Source organism: Poecile atricapillus, chromosome 1 (genome assembly GCF_030490865.1).
Source record: "Poecile atricapillus isolate bPoeAtr1 chromosome 1, bPoeAtr1.hap1, whole genome shotgun sequence".
NCBI classification, from domain to species: domain Eukaryota; kingdom Metazoa; phylum Chordata; class Aves; order Passeriformes; family Paridae; genus Poecile; species Poecile atricapillus.
In genome coordinates this window covers 115102672-115118950 of record NC_081249.1, presented here as the reverse complement: position 1 = coordinate 115118950, position 16279 = coordinate 115102672, and the positions used below count along the sequence as shown (strand labels likewise).

At 59.9% G+C, this 16279-nt stretch overlaps 1 protein-coding gene across 1 annotated transcript in view; it reads right to left on the bottom strand.

Annotated features, from left to right (window-relative positions):
- The window catches only part of ARHGEF17 (Rho guanine nucleotide exchange factor 17), a 31185-nt gene that overhangs the window by 1717 nt on the left and 13189 nt on the right, over nt 1-16279 (bottom strand). The window contains exons 2-20 of the mRNA XM_058833263.1: nt 9003-9080; nt 6649-6831; nt 6146-6262; nt 5775-5867; nt 5226-5402; nt 4913-4963; nt 4522-4631; nt 4327-4412; nt 4102-4220; nt 3644-3857; nt 3453-3526; nt 3141-3334; nt 2809-3059; nt 2231-2477; nt 2064-2150; nt 1911-1978; nt 1467-1615; nt 1205-1379; nt 337-579 (exon numbers count right to left, since the gene is read on the bottom strand). Of these exons, the coding sequence (XP_058689246.1) occupies nt 337-579; nt 1205-1379; nt 1467-1615; nt 1911-1978; nt 2064-2150; nt 2231-2477; nt 2809-3059; nt 3141-3334; nt 3453-3526; nt 3644-3857; nt 4102-4220; nt 4327-4412; nt 4522-4631; nt 4913-4963; nt 5226-5402; nt 5775-5867; nt 6146-6262; nt 6649-6831; nt 9003-9080 (2716 nt within the window). The remainder of the gene's footprint in view (nt 1-336; nt 580-1204; nt 1380-1466; nt 1616-1910; nt 1979-2063; nt 2151-2230; nt 2478-2808; nt 3060-3140; nt 3335-3452; nt 3527-3643; nt 3858-4101; nt 4221-4326; nt 4413-4521; nt 4632-4912; nt 4964-5225; nt 5403-5774; nt 5868-6145; nt 6263-6648; nt 6832-9002; nt 9081-16279) is intronic.

The following is a 16279-nucleotide window of genomic DNA, read 5'->3' as shown; positions in this document are numbered from 1 at the left end:
ATCCTGGCCCCAAAATACTCCTCCCACCCCAAACTGGCCCCCATAACCCTTGTGAGCTCCCCCCTTCAGAGCTGCTACCGCCTCAGAGCTGGGCTGGGTGGCACTGTGGGAGTTTGGGTGTCCCTGGGAATTCCGGGGTTGCTCATGCTGGGAAGAGGGAAGGTTAGCACCAACTTTCCCCCACCCTCCACTGCCAGTTTTTCACCCTGGATTTTAACAAGGGAAGAAGGGAACGGGGACTCCCACTGTTTCAAGGCTACTCCTGATCCCAGCATTCCCAGCCCCACGAGCTCCTGGAAGGTGCCGTGACTGGGACGTGCCACTCATCCCACCTACCCGTGTCCCTGGGCAGCGGGAAGAGCACATCCAAGCCGTCAGGCAGCTCGATGGCCGTGAGGAAGCGCACATGGCCGGTGTGACCCTGAGACAGCCCCACCAGCGTGGGGGCTGCCTTGGCCGACACCGACAGGGTCAGCACCACGCCGGCGCTGGTCCCGATCCACAGCAGGTCCTTGCATACCAGGAGGGCCGTGATCCGCAGGCAGGCGGCCTTGTGCTGCCGGATAATGGCATCCGAGCCTGCCGAGCATCCCACCCGTCAGTGCCTTATCCTGCCCCACACCCACAGGGACCCATTCCCGCGGGTACCTGCGGCACATGGGACGTGGGGAAGGGACCTGACAACCCCCCTGGCTGGTGGCGCTAGATTGGACTGATAGGACAAGGGGAAATGGCTTCCCAGAGGGCAGGGATAGATGGGATATTGGGAAGGAATTGTTCCCTGGGAGGGTGGGCAGGCCCTGGCACAGGGTGCCCAGAGAAGCTGTGGCTGTCCCTGGATCCCTGGAAGTGTCCAAGGCCAGGCTGGACAGGGCTTGGAGCCACCTGGGATAGTGGAAGATGTCCCTGCCCACAGCAGGAGGCTGGAATTAGGTGATCTTTAAGGTCTCTTCCAACCAAAACCATTCTGAGATTCCATGTTTCTGTGATTAAGGGATTACTGCCCTGCTCCAACACGGGATTATCCATTTCCCCAGGGGCTGCCCTGTTTCCATGCGGGATTACACAGCTGCTGAACACGAGCGCAGGCACTCCTTATTTCCTTCCCCAAACTCAGGCTCCGAAATCTCCCATCACGGGATGCCTCAGGGAATTTCCATGGGGCACTGGCACCCACTGGAGCCGTGTCACGGGTGGCACTCACCGGCGAGCATCTTGTGCACGGGCGGGGTGATGTCCGCCTCCGCCAGCTGCTCATAGGTGGTGGCGTGGTACAGCCGGACCTGGGCGCTGCCCTGCAGCGCGACCCACACGCCGCTGCCCGCACTCACCATGCAGGTGACGCTGCGCCCGCCATCCTGCCCCACCTGGAGTGTGTGCTGCGGGGGACAGAGCCAGGGCGGTGTCGCGGTGATGCCACCGGCGCCTCGCCGCCTGCCGCGCCCTCCCACCGCCGCCCACGCTACCTCCTGCGCCAGCGTGGCGGTGTTGAGGACGATGACTCGGTTTTGGCAGCCGCACCACAGCTTCCCTGCCACCGCCACCATCTTGGTGATGGGGCTCCCTGGTGAGCCCAGGGACAGGGACTTGGAGTTTTGGGGGTCCCAGAAGCGGCCTGAGAAGGTGGGGAGAGTGGGGTGGGTAGTTAAAGCATTCCCAAAAAAAGAGTCCGTCTTGATACAGACAATGGGTGGCTGACGACAGCTTTCTCCAGGTCACCCCTCAGAGGGGACAAACTGATGCCACCATGGGGTTCCAGCGTCAGGCAGGGACCAGCAGAAGGATGCCCACCTCCACCTGCCGCTGAGTTTGGTGTCTCCAGCATCCCTGCAGGGATGTCCCTTCCCATGGAAGGAGGGAAGCCACCCTGAGCATCCCACCCCAGGGGGATGTCCCAGATAAGACCTCACCTGCTTCCCGCTGGTACACAACGAGCTCCCCGTTGGCCAACGACACAAAAACCTGGTTATCCAGGTACCTGCAGGGACAAATCACCTCTGACATCCAGCTGCAGAACCCCACTCCACCCCCCCCAGAGCTGAAAATCCCCCTTCCCCACTTACAGGATGCACATGACGGCAGCAGCGTGTTGCATCTTCATGCTGTTCTTCCTGTTCCGGATGTTGTCCGAGGACTGGTACACGTGGATGCTGCAGGAGGAGAGCAAAGCTTGAGGCTCCCCCAGAACTGGCGTCCTTCCCGTGTAGGAATTCCCACTCCGGGGACGTACCAGCCATCCTCGGTGCCCAGCCACATGGAGCTCTGATGGGCTTCGGGGTCAAGGCTGAGGAGGTCCTCGAGGCTGCCGCGGGTGAAGGAGCCGCGGCTGGAGCGGCGCAGGGCCCGCCCGTCCGTGGGGCTCTCGCTGTGCCGGTTCTGCCCGTAGGTGCCAGTGATGGGCATGAAACCAGGCTCCTGCTCTTCCTCCGAGCTCGTCGTCTCCACTGTCGCCTCCTTGCAGCTCGGGATCTCTTCATCTGTGGAGGAGGAGGAAGGAAGGGGTCAGACCATGACCATGCAACACCCTCCAAAATCATGGGGAAGAGGCCATGGGTGATGTCAAGGCCAGGGGCTGGAACAGGGATGCTGAGCCCCAAAACCCACGAGGTTTCACCCGAAGGCCCCCCCCATCTCAGCACCACACTGTTGAGCTGATGCCTCTCAACATCTCTTTTCCCAGGCTCAAAAGCCTCCACCTGCAGATTCCCCTGAGGAATACAAGGCAGAGAGGCCAAAACAATGGAGCTGCCTGTAATTTTGGGGCAAAAAGGTGTATTTCTCCCTAGGCAGGGGCCAGGGAGGACTCACTGCCGAAGCTGGAAGAGATGGTGGAGTGGCTGGCTTGGCTCTGCAGCGTCCCAGAGGGGCTGGGTGAGGACTCGTCATCCGTGTCATCGCTGTCGAAGGGCACCAGCTCCCTGTTGCCGCCGTCCACGGGCTCCGAGAGCTCCAGCGACGAGCCCGAGATGGAGATGTGCAGGCACGGCTGCGGCCCCGCGTCCTCCGGCTGCGCCGGGCCCAGCTCCGCCGAGGGGCTGCCCAGCGGCTCCGCGCGCTCCCTGCCGCCGCCGGGAGGGGAGAGAAGCAGCTCCAGCATCACCCCGCGCTCGCCGGCTCCGCGGGGCCGGGGAGTGTCCTACCTATAGGTGCGCTTGAGGCCGGGCACGGAGGCGATGCAGAGGATCCTGGCGGAGCAGACGGCGATGCAGGCCTCCACCGTGGGCTCCTTGCGGATGCTCAGCAGGCACACCTGCCCCACGTAGCCATCGCTGTTGCAAACCCAAACCTCGTGCGAGCTCTCCGGGCTGCCGTGGCTGGGAGAGGCGCAGGAGAACTGCAAGGGAGCAGAAGACTGGGTTATTCAGGACCGATGAAGGAGCTGTCTGGTGACAGGATGCCATCCCTGGGATGGGGAGGACCTGTGGGATGCTTGAACCCAGACTTTGGAGTACCTGCATCCCACTCCGCGTCTTCATGATGGGGATGGCTTTGAGGAACTCCGGGTCCAGGCAGTTCTTGCTGGAAGCTGGGAAAATCAGATTGAGGGATCAAGAAGTGATGGAGGAAAGGGGTCTGCCCAAGCAGGGTTGGGGGGGGATGCCAAGCCCACCACCACATCCACCTCCCCCCTCCCTGCTGTTACCCAGCTTTTTCTTGGCGTCCTCGAAGGCTTGCTCAAAGCCGAGCCGGGCGTCAGGGTTGGGAAACTCGAAGATGAAGGACTCGGTGCCGTCAGCTTTGGTGGTGCTGAGCTCCACCTTGTTGGGGGGGAAGGCCATGCTGAAGGACAGGGATTGCTTCTCCGACAGCTCCCGGTGGATGGCGGCCATCAGGTCCTTGATCACGTCATCCAGGCCCTTGGGATGGGGACAACACTTCAGCTCTCAGGGACAGGCCGCCACAAGCCACATGCTTGATAACCCCCTCTCCACCCCCTGGCATCCTTCAGAGGCTGCCCCAACCTCTTTTGTGGCTTTAGGACTGGATGTTTACGGCCACCAGCCCTTCCACAAGCCCTCCCTTCTCGCTGAGGACATCCCGTGTAGTCCCACTGGGAACGTATCCAACCAGGGGACAGCTCCAGGGCCTCCACCCCCGTACCTGGTGGGGGAAGCTGAGGGTCTCTGACAGCTTGCTGACTTGCCCCAGCGTGTTGAGGTCTTCATCCAAGCGGCTGATGCTCTTCTGGATGCTCTCCCTGTTGGTGGCTTGAGAGGCACCTGTGTGGGGGGACACAGTGTTAACCCCTCCCTCCCTGGCACTACCAGCCAGGGGGAGCGATGGGTTTTGGGGTGAGATGGGGCACTCCAGCAAGCAGTGACAGACCTTTGACGATGTCCACATCCTCCAGGGGCAGCTTCCAGAGCAGTTTGTACTTGCTGGCGGTGTCGATCACGCTGGCCGCCGTGTACCTGGGAGTTTGGGAAGGATGGCCGAGCTGCACCCACAGCCCGAGCCCCTTAAAGCCAGGCCAGCTGGCAGGGACAGCCAAGGGGTGTCCCCAAGCCTGGTGGTACTCACAGGCTCATGGAGCTGCGGCGGAGCGAGCCCGACTTGCGCTTCAGCGTGGTGCACACCAGCAGGTCCGTGAAGAGGAAGAAGGAGCGGTCCTTCTTCCCACCCACCGCCTTCTGTGGAGCAGTGGGAGACACCAGGGGGTTAATGACCCTCCCTCCTCTGTGCCAGTGCTGGGAGAGGGCCCTGCCTCAGCTTCTCCATGTGCTGCCTTGCCCTTCCATCTGTCTGTTCCATCCATCCATCATCCATCCATCCATCCATCCATCCATCCATCCATCCATCCATCCATCCATCCATCCATCGCCTCCCATGGGCACACAGGCACCCCACAACCCACAGCCCCCCACTGCTCACCCAGCGTGTGGTCCCATGGCCCCATGGACCCTGCTCTTACCACTTCCACGACCATCTCCTGGCGCAGGAACCTGCGGAGCGGAGCCTGGAGCTGTGGGGACAAGGAGACCCATGGATGGGAAGCCATGGCGGGAGCTTTTTGGCCTTCATCCCTGCCCCTGCATCCCCAGCTCAGAATTGGGACCCCAGTCCCTTACCAAACCCCCAGGAGCCCACCAAGGCCAAATAATGGGGAAAGCTGGGCCTGGAGGAGAAAACAAATGACCCAGCCTAGGGTGACCCAGAAAGAGCAGAGATGAGGACATTTTGTGCAGAAGGAAAGAGTGACCCCTTCCAAGGCCCCCCATACGTACGTCCTCCATCCCTTCGATGTGGGACTCAATCTCTTGCACGATCCGGGCGTTCCTCTCCACCTCCTCTGCGCTCTTCATGCCCTTGTTGATCCTCTCGGCCACTTGCTTGATGTTGCGCTGGGCGTCGATGAGGAAAGGGTGGTCGGGGTGGTCCTCGGGCGTGTGCTTCAGCAGGTCCTGCCGTGGGGACAGAGCTGGGCTGTCACCTCTGGCAATGCCTGGACACTGGCAGTGTCATTGCCCCTCCCGTGCTGCTCTGGCTGCTGGGGATGGAAACCAGCCCCAAGGAGGGGGTGGCCATGAGACTGGTCCCAAAATGACAGCGCAACGTCCAGCAGAAAGGCTGAGGGTAAGGGGACCGCAGTGGGGTGACTGTCCTCAGGGTGACCATCCCACAGCCATGTGCACACCTGGGGACACCAACTTTGTGACAAAAGGTGGGGAAAGGGGTCAGGAGAGACCTGAGAGACCTGAAAGCTGTGTGGAGGTGAGGAGGAGCCGTGGTCTCCCCCGCTGCTGGTGTGACACTGCCACCCCAGTGTCACTCACCTTCACCAGCAGCTCGTATCGCGGGATCCTCTGCACCGGCTTGATCATCAGGTCGGACAGGGCCTGCTTCTCCTTGTTCTCCCGCATGCTTTGCTGCAAAACACCCATGAGGGACAAGGATGGGCCCCTTGGTGGGACACAGCAGGGACACCGCCTCCCACTAAGCCAGGATCACCCATTTTTCTTTGGGGTCACTTCCTTCCACACCATCCAGAGTGATTCTGGTTCATCCCAACTGAACCTCTTTGCAACAAAGCCAAGAAGGTGGGGAGGAAATTCCCAGTCTGGCAATAAATTTATTCCCATTAACTCCCATCCTGCCTGGCTCTAGATCATGGCCAGGATCTATGGAGACAGGACCCAGCACCCACCTCCAGGAACTTCATGAAAGCCGGCCGGGCTTCCTTGGCGATCCTGACAGCATCCTTGGCGTTGAGGAAGTTATCAATGTACGCAGAGTAGATGTTCACCAGCACATCCTTGGAGAACTGGGAGGGAAAAACAGGGCTAGATCCAGCAGGGATCATGGACATACTGGGAGAGCCTGGAAGAGGCTGCCCCAAGGGTTAAGCCTGGCTCTGGGCTGGCGCAGGGAGGGCTCACCCGCTGTCCGCCCACCTCGATTGTTCAGCCCTGACGTTTGTGCTCCCGAGGCAGAAACGCGGAGCTGCAGAGCCAGCCGGGAGCAGCAGCTCCCACCCTTATGCTAAGCAGACAGCAGGCCTGGAGATTGTCTCCTGCTCTCCATCCCAGGCCTGCCTGGCCCATCCTTTCATCACTGCCCTGCCTCCTGCTCCAAAACCTCTGCTCTGGGCCCGGGCCCAGGAGCGGGCACACCCGCATTCCCGGGGGGAATCGCTCCACCAGGACCTACCGACTGCACCAGGAGGTCGCCCACTTTCTGCTTCTCGTGCCAGTTCTGCACACAGTCGTGGATCTGCTCCAGGAACTGCTCGTGGTGCTCCAGCAGCTCGGGGATCTGGTCGAAGATCTCGTCCACCAGTGAAGGGTCGCACAGCAGGGAGTTCTCCGGCTGCTTCAGCGGCTTCATGTAACCCTGCGGGCAAGCGGAGGCACCCGGATCCGTGGAGGTTTCCCCTCCCTCCCCAGCCAGTTTGGGTCTCTCAGCCCATGTAAATATGGGGATGGATGGCATCCTGCAGCAGAGGGTTCCTCCAGGGGATGCTGGGTTGTGGGACCCACCAGCAGGAACGGACAGGTTTTGCAACCCAGCCTCCCTGGGTCCCATCCCATTCAGTGAACCCCACAGCTGTGTGGGGAGGGGGACAGGTCTGCACAAGGAACCTGCACAGCCCAGGATCCTCTCTCCCAGGCCCTTAAGAGCCATCTTTGCTGTCATGAGCCTTCATCACCTCCATCTGCCTGACCTAGCTTGGAAATCCCAGCAACAGGACCCTGGGATCCAAATGCCGGTGTGTTCCTGGTGGGATTTAGGGAGTTTGGAAACAGGAGGGGCTGGACTAGCAGGATGCATCCATCTGGATTATGCCCTGGACCACCACACAGTGGCCAACAAGCAATACTCAGGGCCAGCAGGTCCTCAGCAAGGCTGTGCTATGAAACCCCTTTCCTCCATCCGTGGGGCAGAGCTGCAGAGTGGAGCAGTGCCCCTGGAACAGGAGAGAGGGATTTGCAGGGGATGCAGCAGGACATGGAAGGTCTTCTCAAGCCTTTCCACCCCCTCAGTCTGACCAGTACAGGGTGCTGGTGGCTTCCAGGATGTGTGGAGGACCATGGAGCTGAGCAATGAGGACAGGATCCACCTCCAGTGGCTTCAGACCTCTCCAGCCAAGCTGGCAAAGAAGTCATCCCTCAAGGATCAGGTTCCTCAAGCTGATGCTAGATATCTCATGGAGACCCAAGTTAGAAGGACCAAACACTTCCTGAGGCTCCTAACCCCCTTCACCTGCCCTATCATGTCCAGCACCTCCAGCAGGAGTTGGGATGGACTGTGCAATGCATCCCGTGCTTCCCACATGGGGCAGAAGAGCACGGACACAGCCCTTGCTGCAGCACACAGGGACAGCAGGCAGGGCTTGCCCATGCACCATCTGGCTTGGCTAGAGGATGATGCTCCAGGGTGGTCCTTGTCCCTGGGAGCCACCAGGCTACGAGCCACCAAGCCATGTCAAGGATCTGAGCACCTCATCCCTCTGGGGACAGCTGGAGCCCTGTGATCCCTGCCAGGAAGCCAGGTCCCCTCTGCTGGCACCGTGTCCGGACAGGTCCTGTGGATGAGAGCTCAGGCATTAACACCCTGTGGCTCCCACCCGTGTCCCTGCCACCTCAGGATGGAGGGCACAGACCATGGGACAGACTCTCTCCATGCCAAGACCAGCAGGGATGCCCCCCAAGCCCAATCCCTGTACAGCTCTCCCCAAAATCAGCCCCAGATCCTCCTGCCCCTCTAAGACAAGGTCTGCACTGGCAGCAGCCGGTGGGTCCTTCCCTCCTGCAGCACATCTGTGTCCACCATGGGGGTATCCCTGTGGGGGATTTATGGGAAGAGCCCATGACAGTGCTGGGATGGAGTGTCCCATGCCCCCGGGGACTGTCACAGAGCCCCCACAGGCACTGCTTCTGCAGAGCTCGGAGTTTTTGGAGTGTTCCCCCCGCCCCCGGCAGGGATGTGGTTGGACAGCACCACCTCGGCCAGGTGATGTCTCCAGGGCGTTGACCACCATTAACCTGCTGAAACACCTTCATTAACATCTGAAACGTGGGACGGACCCTCCAGCCAGGCTGCTCCAGGGGCGCTGGAACCAGCTCAGCAAAAAAGCCTGAGAAAAACCTTTGGCTCAGGTCTGCAGGTGATGATCCGAGCAGGAAACGGAGGCACGAGGGAAGAGGGGATTTCAGGGGTCCCCCATCATGGCAAGGCCATCAGGAGACGGGGTGCAACATGAGGAAGAGCTTTTTGAAGGCAAGAGACTTGGGGACACGATACCTGCCAGGTGACGGCACATGGGGAATGTCACAGGCTCGCGTTGGGGACGGAGGTCACTCCCACACCCCCTCCTTGACACTGCTGCCACAGCGCTCCCACTTCTGCTCCTGCCGCCCCCCACATCCCCTCTGTCACCCCCAATCCGCCCCGGTGCCACACAGGTCCCGGTGCCGCAGCCGCAGCCCGGGCTCCGCGCTGGGGTGACCGCGGTGACCCCGCGCCGTGGTTTGCGGTGTCACACCCCGGCCGTGCCGCCTTACCTGCATCAAGGTGCGCAGGGACTCCACGTAGGACTGCTCGGTGTCCAGCAGGGTCATGATGACGTGTTTCCTCATGTCCTGCCCGGGGGGGAAAGACACACGGGTGTTTGGGGGTGACCCGGGGCGGGCGAGCTGCGTGCCGGGGCTCGGGGCCGGCACCGGGGCCGGCTGGGGAGGCTCAGCACCGGAGGAGCCCGGCTGGCGTCCAGCTCCCCTGCGCTGCCTCTCCACCCCGATGGAGGAATCCGGGAGGATTAGGAAGTACATGACACCGAGCGCACAGACGCCTGGTTTCCTCCGAGCCGCGTCAGGAGCCCGCCCTGGAGCTCACAGCCCTACATGGGTCGGTCCCGGAGCCCTCTGGCTCTCCAGCGGCTCCGCTCCGAGCGGACCCGGAGGAATTCGCCTCCCGCCCAGCATCCCGGGCACCCTGGGGCTGGGCTGTGGCCCCACGGCAGGCGGATTAATGGGGTGGCGGTGTGGGATGGGCCGCCGGCCTTGGGAAGCAGATGGGTCGGGGTCTTCTTGGCTGTGGGGCTCAGGGACCCCTCTCGTGTGCACTCCCTGCAGCCCAGCCTGGGGACCCGACGCTCCAGAGCCCAGGGCATGAGGCACCCCAAAAGTTTTGGGTGTGAGATGTTCCAAAGGCTCTGAGTGCAGAGACACCCCAGAAGTTCTGGGTGTGAAACGCTTCGAGGCTGCTGGGTGTGAGACACCCCAAGAGATTCCGGTGAGAGATGCCCCAAGGGCCCTGGGCCTCGAAAGTTTTGGATGCAGAAATGCTCCAGAGGTGCGGCGAAGATCCCCCAGGAATTTTGTGTTTGGATACACTCCAGAGATTCGGGGTGCAGAGACACCCCAAAGGTTTTGGATGTCAGGGTGCCCCAAGAGACTCCAGGTGCAAAGATATCCCAAAAGCTTTTGGTGCAGAGATGCTCCAAGTGCCCTGGGTGCACGGACACCCCTAAAGTTCTGCATCTGCAGAATCTCCAGAGACCCTGGATGTGAGACACCCCAGATGTCCTCAGTCTCGTGGGATGAGCCCCTGTCCCCTGGACACACGGGGCTGTGCCCTCCCCAGTGGGGACACAATGAGCTGTGAAGCTGCTCTGCAGCCACAGGAAGGAGTGTGACCACCCTCAACACGGAGAGAGACCACCATGCCCCTTGTGGTCTCCAGGGAGCAATGGAGAGGGACCCTGGCCAGACCCTGCTCCATGCTCTAGGACAGAGCCGTGCCTCAGTTTCCCTGCTCCCCACCAGGCTGCAGTGGAACCAAGCACGGAGGAAACTCTCGTCTAGAGCCAAATATTGGCGACGGGTCCAAGTCTCTCCAGGAATCAGGAAGCCATGGTGACACTGGAGCCCTCGGGGACACCAGCTGAGACCTCCCCACTTGGTTAGAAGGCTTATGAACGCTCTCACTGTCGGATTAACTTGTTGTAATTAAGGACGGACGGACACTCACTGGAGGAGGGAGCTTAGGGGAATCCGATGCCCCAAGCTGCCTCAGTTTCCCCAACCCTCACCCAGGCTGTAGCTCCCTGCTGCTCCTGTCTTCTCCTGGAGCCGTCCCGGCTCAGGGCCGGAGCAAGGGGTCGGACCCAGGAGCTGAGCAGGCTCAGCACCACACGCTGCACCAGCAGCTGGGGGTTTGCAGCAGTGGGGAGACGCAGGATGAGGCCCAGCTCTTGGCAAGGGGATTTTTTCCACTGTATTATGCCGGCAGGGGCAAATTCCCACTGGGATGAGCAGGAGCTAGGGGTAAGGCACCGTCCCAGCAGGGCAAAGGCAGGACGTGCCCCACTGCATTCCCGCTGGGGGGCTGACGATGCTTCAGTCTCCATCTGCTCATCCCGGGGACGCCCCCGCCTCACCCCGGCCTCATCCTGCCTCCCCCGAGATGCTCAGCACGCTGGGGATCAGCCCCTGCCGCCACGGGAATCGGGGTATTTCCCCCCAGCCGACGCCTCCGCGGTGTAAATCAGCACTGGGGGGGCGGTGGCAGCGATGGCCCCGGCCCCCCATCACCCCCTCCGGGCGGGAGCACCCCCGCTCCCCGCAATCCAGAGAAGCCCGGGGGGTTTGGAGCCGAGGATGAGGATGGAGGCAGCGTTGCCACGGCAATCGCGGTGCGGACCCCACAGGTGCCGGGTTCTGCACACGTGTCCAAACATGACGCATCCGTGCACCCCCATCCCACCCCCGCATCCCACCGGCGCCCCCGCCCCGTCCCCCGGACCCCTTTTGCCATCACCTCGCTCCCACCGCGGCTGCCGCAGCCCTTCTCCGGCAGCTCCTCGGCCGCCCCGCTGAGCCCGGAGGTGGCGAAGGCCGCGTCGATGCCGTCCCCGATGTCTCGCATGTCCTCCAGCGCGATGGTGAACTGCGCCAGAGTCCTCACCATCTGCAGCATGCGGGTCCCGGGGGTCGGTCCGTCCCACGCGGCCCAAGGAATCGCGCAGAAATCCCCTCTCTATCTCTCCGTCTCTATCCCCAGGTGTCCGCCCCAGCCGGAACGCTGCGCCGGGATGCGGCGGGGAGGGGAATAAAAGCGAGGCGCTATTTATATCGCCGGGGCTCGCTGTGGATGTGGAAGTACGGGGATGGATGGAAAGCCCTCCCGCAGAGCGGCTGCGGGGTGCGAGGCTGCGCCTGCGTCCGTGGCCACGCCAGGGTCCCCGGCCCCCGGAGCTGCCCGGGCACGGGCAGCGGTGGCAGCGCGGCAGGCAGAGCCGTGCCCACACACACACAGGGCAGGGCCGGATCCCGCCGAGGGATGCTGCTGGAAAGGCTTTTCCCAGGGAGGATGCTGGGGGTGGGGTGGGGGGAGCCGGTGCTTTCTTGGGGCCCGTCACTTTTGGGGAGGGGGACGCACGGGTGATGCTGGGGTGCTCGGCATCCTTAGGGACTCCATCCCTGTGAATATCCCCCTCCCTGACCTTGCAGACAGGGAAACTGAGGCGCACCCCCTTTCCCCCAGGGCATCGTCACCTCAGCACCCACATCCCTGCTGGCCGGGTGATGCATCCTGCCCAGATCTGTTTGTAACGCTCCCCTCCTGCTTCGTTAATTAAATCTAATTAGCCGCTCACCCCGTTTCCACAGCAACGGCGTGCAGCAGGGCTGCATCCTCCCATTGCAGCCAGTAAATTTCCTCTTGGAGATGAGGACGGTGAGCAGCCCAGGCCGGGAACGGTGCGCGGCAGAGGACGGACCACTCGGGGCATGTCATGAGAGCTGCAGCAGCTGTCAGCGCGCCCAGGGGTCAGGGAGGAGGGACCGCTAATCGCAGCCAGGTAACGAGGCTGTTCTCAAGGCAGCAGCTCCTGCAGAGCCCTGGTCATCCCAGCTGTTGGAATGCTGCGTTCGTTTGGTTTGCAATCCCAGATCTGTTTGGGTTGCAGTCCTGAGCTTTTCTGGGATCCAATACCAGACCCATTTCTGCTGTAATCTCAGATTCCTTTAGGCTGCCATCCTAGAACCAGATTTCCTGCAAGCTTGGATCCACCTGCATTGTAATCCCAGAGCCGTCTGGATTGAAACCCTGCGCTATTCTGAGCTCCAATCCCAGATTCGTTTTGGTGGTAATCCCAGACACATTTGGTCTGCAATCCCAAACCCACCTCACTTGCAATCCTGGGCATATCTGCATTGCAATCTGGGATCCATCAGGGATAAAATCCTGGGCTCTGCTAGAATCCTATTGCAAACATGCCTCTGTTGCAATCCCTGTTTTATTTGGGTTCCAATCCCAGAGTAATTTCTGTTACAATACCAGATCTGTTTGGGCTCCAATCCCAGAACAAAATGGGTTGCTAATCTAGATCCATCCAGATTCCAGTTCCAGACCCTTCCATTTGCAATCCTGGGTGCTTTTGGGTTGCAATCCCAAACCCACCTGGACTGCAAATCCAGGCCCCAACTGGGCTGCAACACTCTGGGTTGCAATCCCAGACTTGCTTATTTGCCATGCTGGGCCCCATCTGTGTTGGGATCTGGGCCCTTCTGGGTTCCAATCCCAGACCCATCTAGCTGTAATCCCAAACCCATTCCTTTGCAGTTCCAGAACCATTTGGGTTGCAGTCACAGGCCCAGCAAGGATTCAAACCTGGGTCCAGCCACACTGCAATCCCAAATCCATCTGTGCTGCAATCCCAATCCCATTCCTTTTGCAATCCCAACACCATTCCTGTTGTAATCTCAGACCCAACAGGAAAGCAAACCTGGGTCCATCTGTGTGGCAATGCGAGATCCATTTGGGCTGCAATCCCAGCACCACTCCTGTTGGAATCCTGGACCCACCTGGGATGCAGTTTTGGACCCGTTTGGGCTGTAACCCAAATCTGTCTGGGTCACAATCCCAATCCTATTCCTTTTGCAATCCTGCACCTAACAGGGATGCAAACCTGGGTCCAGCCCTATTGCAATGCCCAATCTCTCTGGTTTGCAATCCCAATCCCACTCCTCCGGCAATCCCAATTCCACTCCTCCAGCAATCCCAATCCCATTTTTCCATCAGTCCCAATCCCATTCCTCTGACAATCCCAATCCCACTCCTCTGGCAATCCCAATCCCAACCCCACTCCCCTGGCAATACTAATCCCAATCCCGCTCCTCCATCAATCCCAATCCCATTCCTCTGGCAATCCCAAACCCAACCCCACTCCCCTGGCAATCCCAATCCCAACCCCACTCCCCTGGCAATCCCAATCCCAACCCCGCTCCTCTGGCAATCCCAATCCCAACCCCGCTCCTCTGGCAATCCCGATCCCATTTTCCCATCAATCCCAATCCCATTTCTCCAGCGATCCCAGCTGCTGTCCTGCCGCAGCCCCGTTCATCCCAGCGCTGCCGCGCCGCGGGCTCCGGGACCCCGAGCCGCACAGCTCCCCCGAGCCATCCCCCGGGAGCTCCCCGGGGCGAGCAGGGCGATCCCTCCGTGGCAGGAGAGCCTTTCCCACTCCCTGAACGCCACCCTTGGATCAATCCCTTGGTCCAAGCCCGCGTCCCCCCGCCGGAGCGCCGCAGGGACACTGGAGAGGTCGCGCTTTCCTCCCGTGGCTCTGGAAGCCTCTCTCAAACCCCTCGGGCTGTGGCAGGGAGGGGAGGATGGCTGCAGAAGGGTTAAACCCGGCCTAGGGAAGGAGCCAGGCCGGATCCCGCTGCGCTTTCGGGGCCCGGCGGGGTCACCTCTCCATCACCCAGGGAAGCCAGCCCCGGAGCGATGCCGGCCTGGACCCCCCTGCAAGCGGCCCGCAGCCCACAGGAAATTCCTGGGAGTGTTTGGCCACTCCAACAGCGCTGCCTATTTTTAGGGCTGTCTAAAATATGAGCCGGTTATTTTTAGCAGCGCGGCTCTTTGTAAACACCTTTAGATTTCCTTTCGGACCAGCCCCTGTTGTTGGTTTTTTTTTCCCAACCTGGGTGTTTCCTCCCCCAAAAACCCCAAACCCTGCTGGGAAATGCATGCCAGCTCCTTGGGATGGGGTCAAGGGACTCATCCCCCATCCCAAGGCACGCCAGCATGGCAAAATGCTCCTGAAAACCCAAAGATGAAGAGGATCCGGCACCGGGGCTTGGCGGGTGAGCCAGCAGCACCCCAAACCTGGGATGGGGGGACAAGGAAAGGCCTTTTCCCCCACCTTTCCCTCTGACACTGGAAATACAACCCTGAAGAAGGATGGGAACTCTCCCATCTTGATTTATTTTATTTTTTAATTAGGCTCAGGGTGCAACCCCATCATTTTGCCTTTCCCTCTGCAGGAATATCGGTGCAGATGAGTTTGAGCATCCCCACGGATTTTAACACATCCTCAAATATTTGGAAAAGGCCCTGGTATATTGTGTCCTGCCTCCACCCCCGCAAACAAAGAGGCATGGATGGATGAAAGTCCTAAAACATCCATTTTTTAAACAAACAAAGGCCAAAGGGAGAGTAGGAATGTACATTCCGTGAGGAATCACAGCCATCACACAAATTCTGGCCCTTGAGCCCGTGCACACATCAGTGCATGGAATGATGATGTTTTCAGATGCTCTGAGGACTCCCCCCACTCTCCCAAATCCTGGGAATTTGGTCGGTGTGGGAGGGTGTTCCTTGTGCTGTCACCACCCGTCTGGGATGCCAAAATCATGTCCCATGGGAAGGAGGATCCCTGTATCCCCAGAGATCATCCCAATATTCCCACAGCCACGGCACTTGGTGTTTCTCCCTTCCATTGGTGTAACGAGTTGTGCCAGCACCCAGCCATGCCCTGAGTGAGCTGCAGCAGCGATTTTGTCCCCGAGACCCTGCTCTGGGACAAAAATATCCAGATTTAGGGGGGAAAGTGGAGCAGTTTAGATCTCTTTGGGAGTGGGATTTGCTGCTCAGGGCTTCCTGCAGCTGCTGAAGGAGGAGCCAACCCTGCCTCAAGCGAAATTATTCCCACCCCTCCAAAACACGCCAAAATTTTAAGAGTCAATAAATACAAGTGGTTTTTCCCTCACTGCGGCTCGTTCCTGCAGCCAGCTCCTGATGGGAGATTCTCTAGGGTGTCACAGTAGGGTTGTGCTAGGAGCTACCTGAACCTTGGCACCTCCTTGAAACCACCGTTCCCAGTCTGAAAGAATCTGGAATTTCTGCACCTTTTCTTTCCCTGTATGCTTGTTGCCGGGGTAGATCCCACTAGAGGGAGCTGGGACATAGTGGGAGCCACTGGTCCACAGGGATAGTTCACGGTGAATTCCCAAGCTTAACAATTTTAACACATCCTCAGCTCTCTTTCTACCACAGCTCTGGAAAGAAAAGGCTTGGAAATAAACTGGACCTGCTTCCTTCCATCCCAATGCAATGAGCAAACACCTCTGCAACAAACAGCATCATCCTGGCATGTAATCATCCTGGCTGCATGCATCTTCCTCATGCAGCCAGAAAAGCTCCTGGCTGGCACCATATCCCAAAACAGTATGATGCTATTCCATCCAGTCCTATATTTCCTCAATCACTCAGCTTCTGGCAGGAAATCACTCGGGAGAAGGAAAAAAAAAATCACATTCTGTCCTCTTGGGGAGTATTAAAGCAGGAGGCTTGATGGGGTTTTGTGGGGGTTTCAAACCTCAGCAGCCTTTCCCTTGGGATCAGTGATGCTCTGCCCTGTGTCCCACACGTGCCATAAAGCTGGGGCACGGCAGCCACCAAGGAGAGGATCAGCCACTGCCATCCCTGGCTGCCAATCCCCCCAATTCCATGGTGCCAGTCACCTTTTTGGGACATGCCAGCCCTTCCCTGGGTG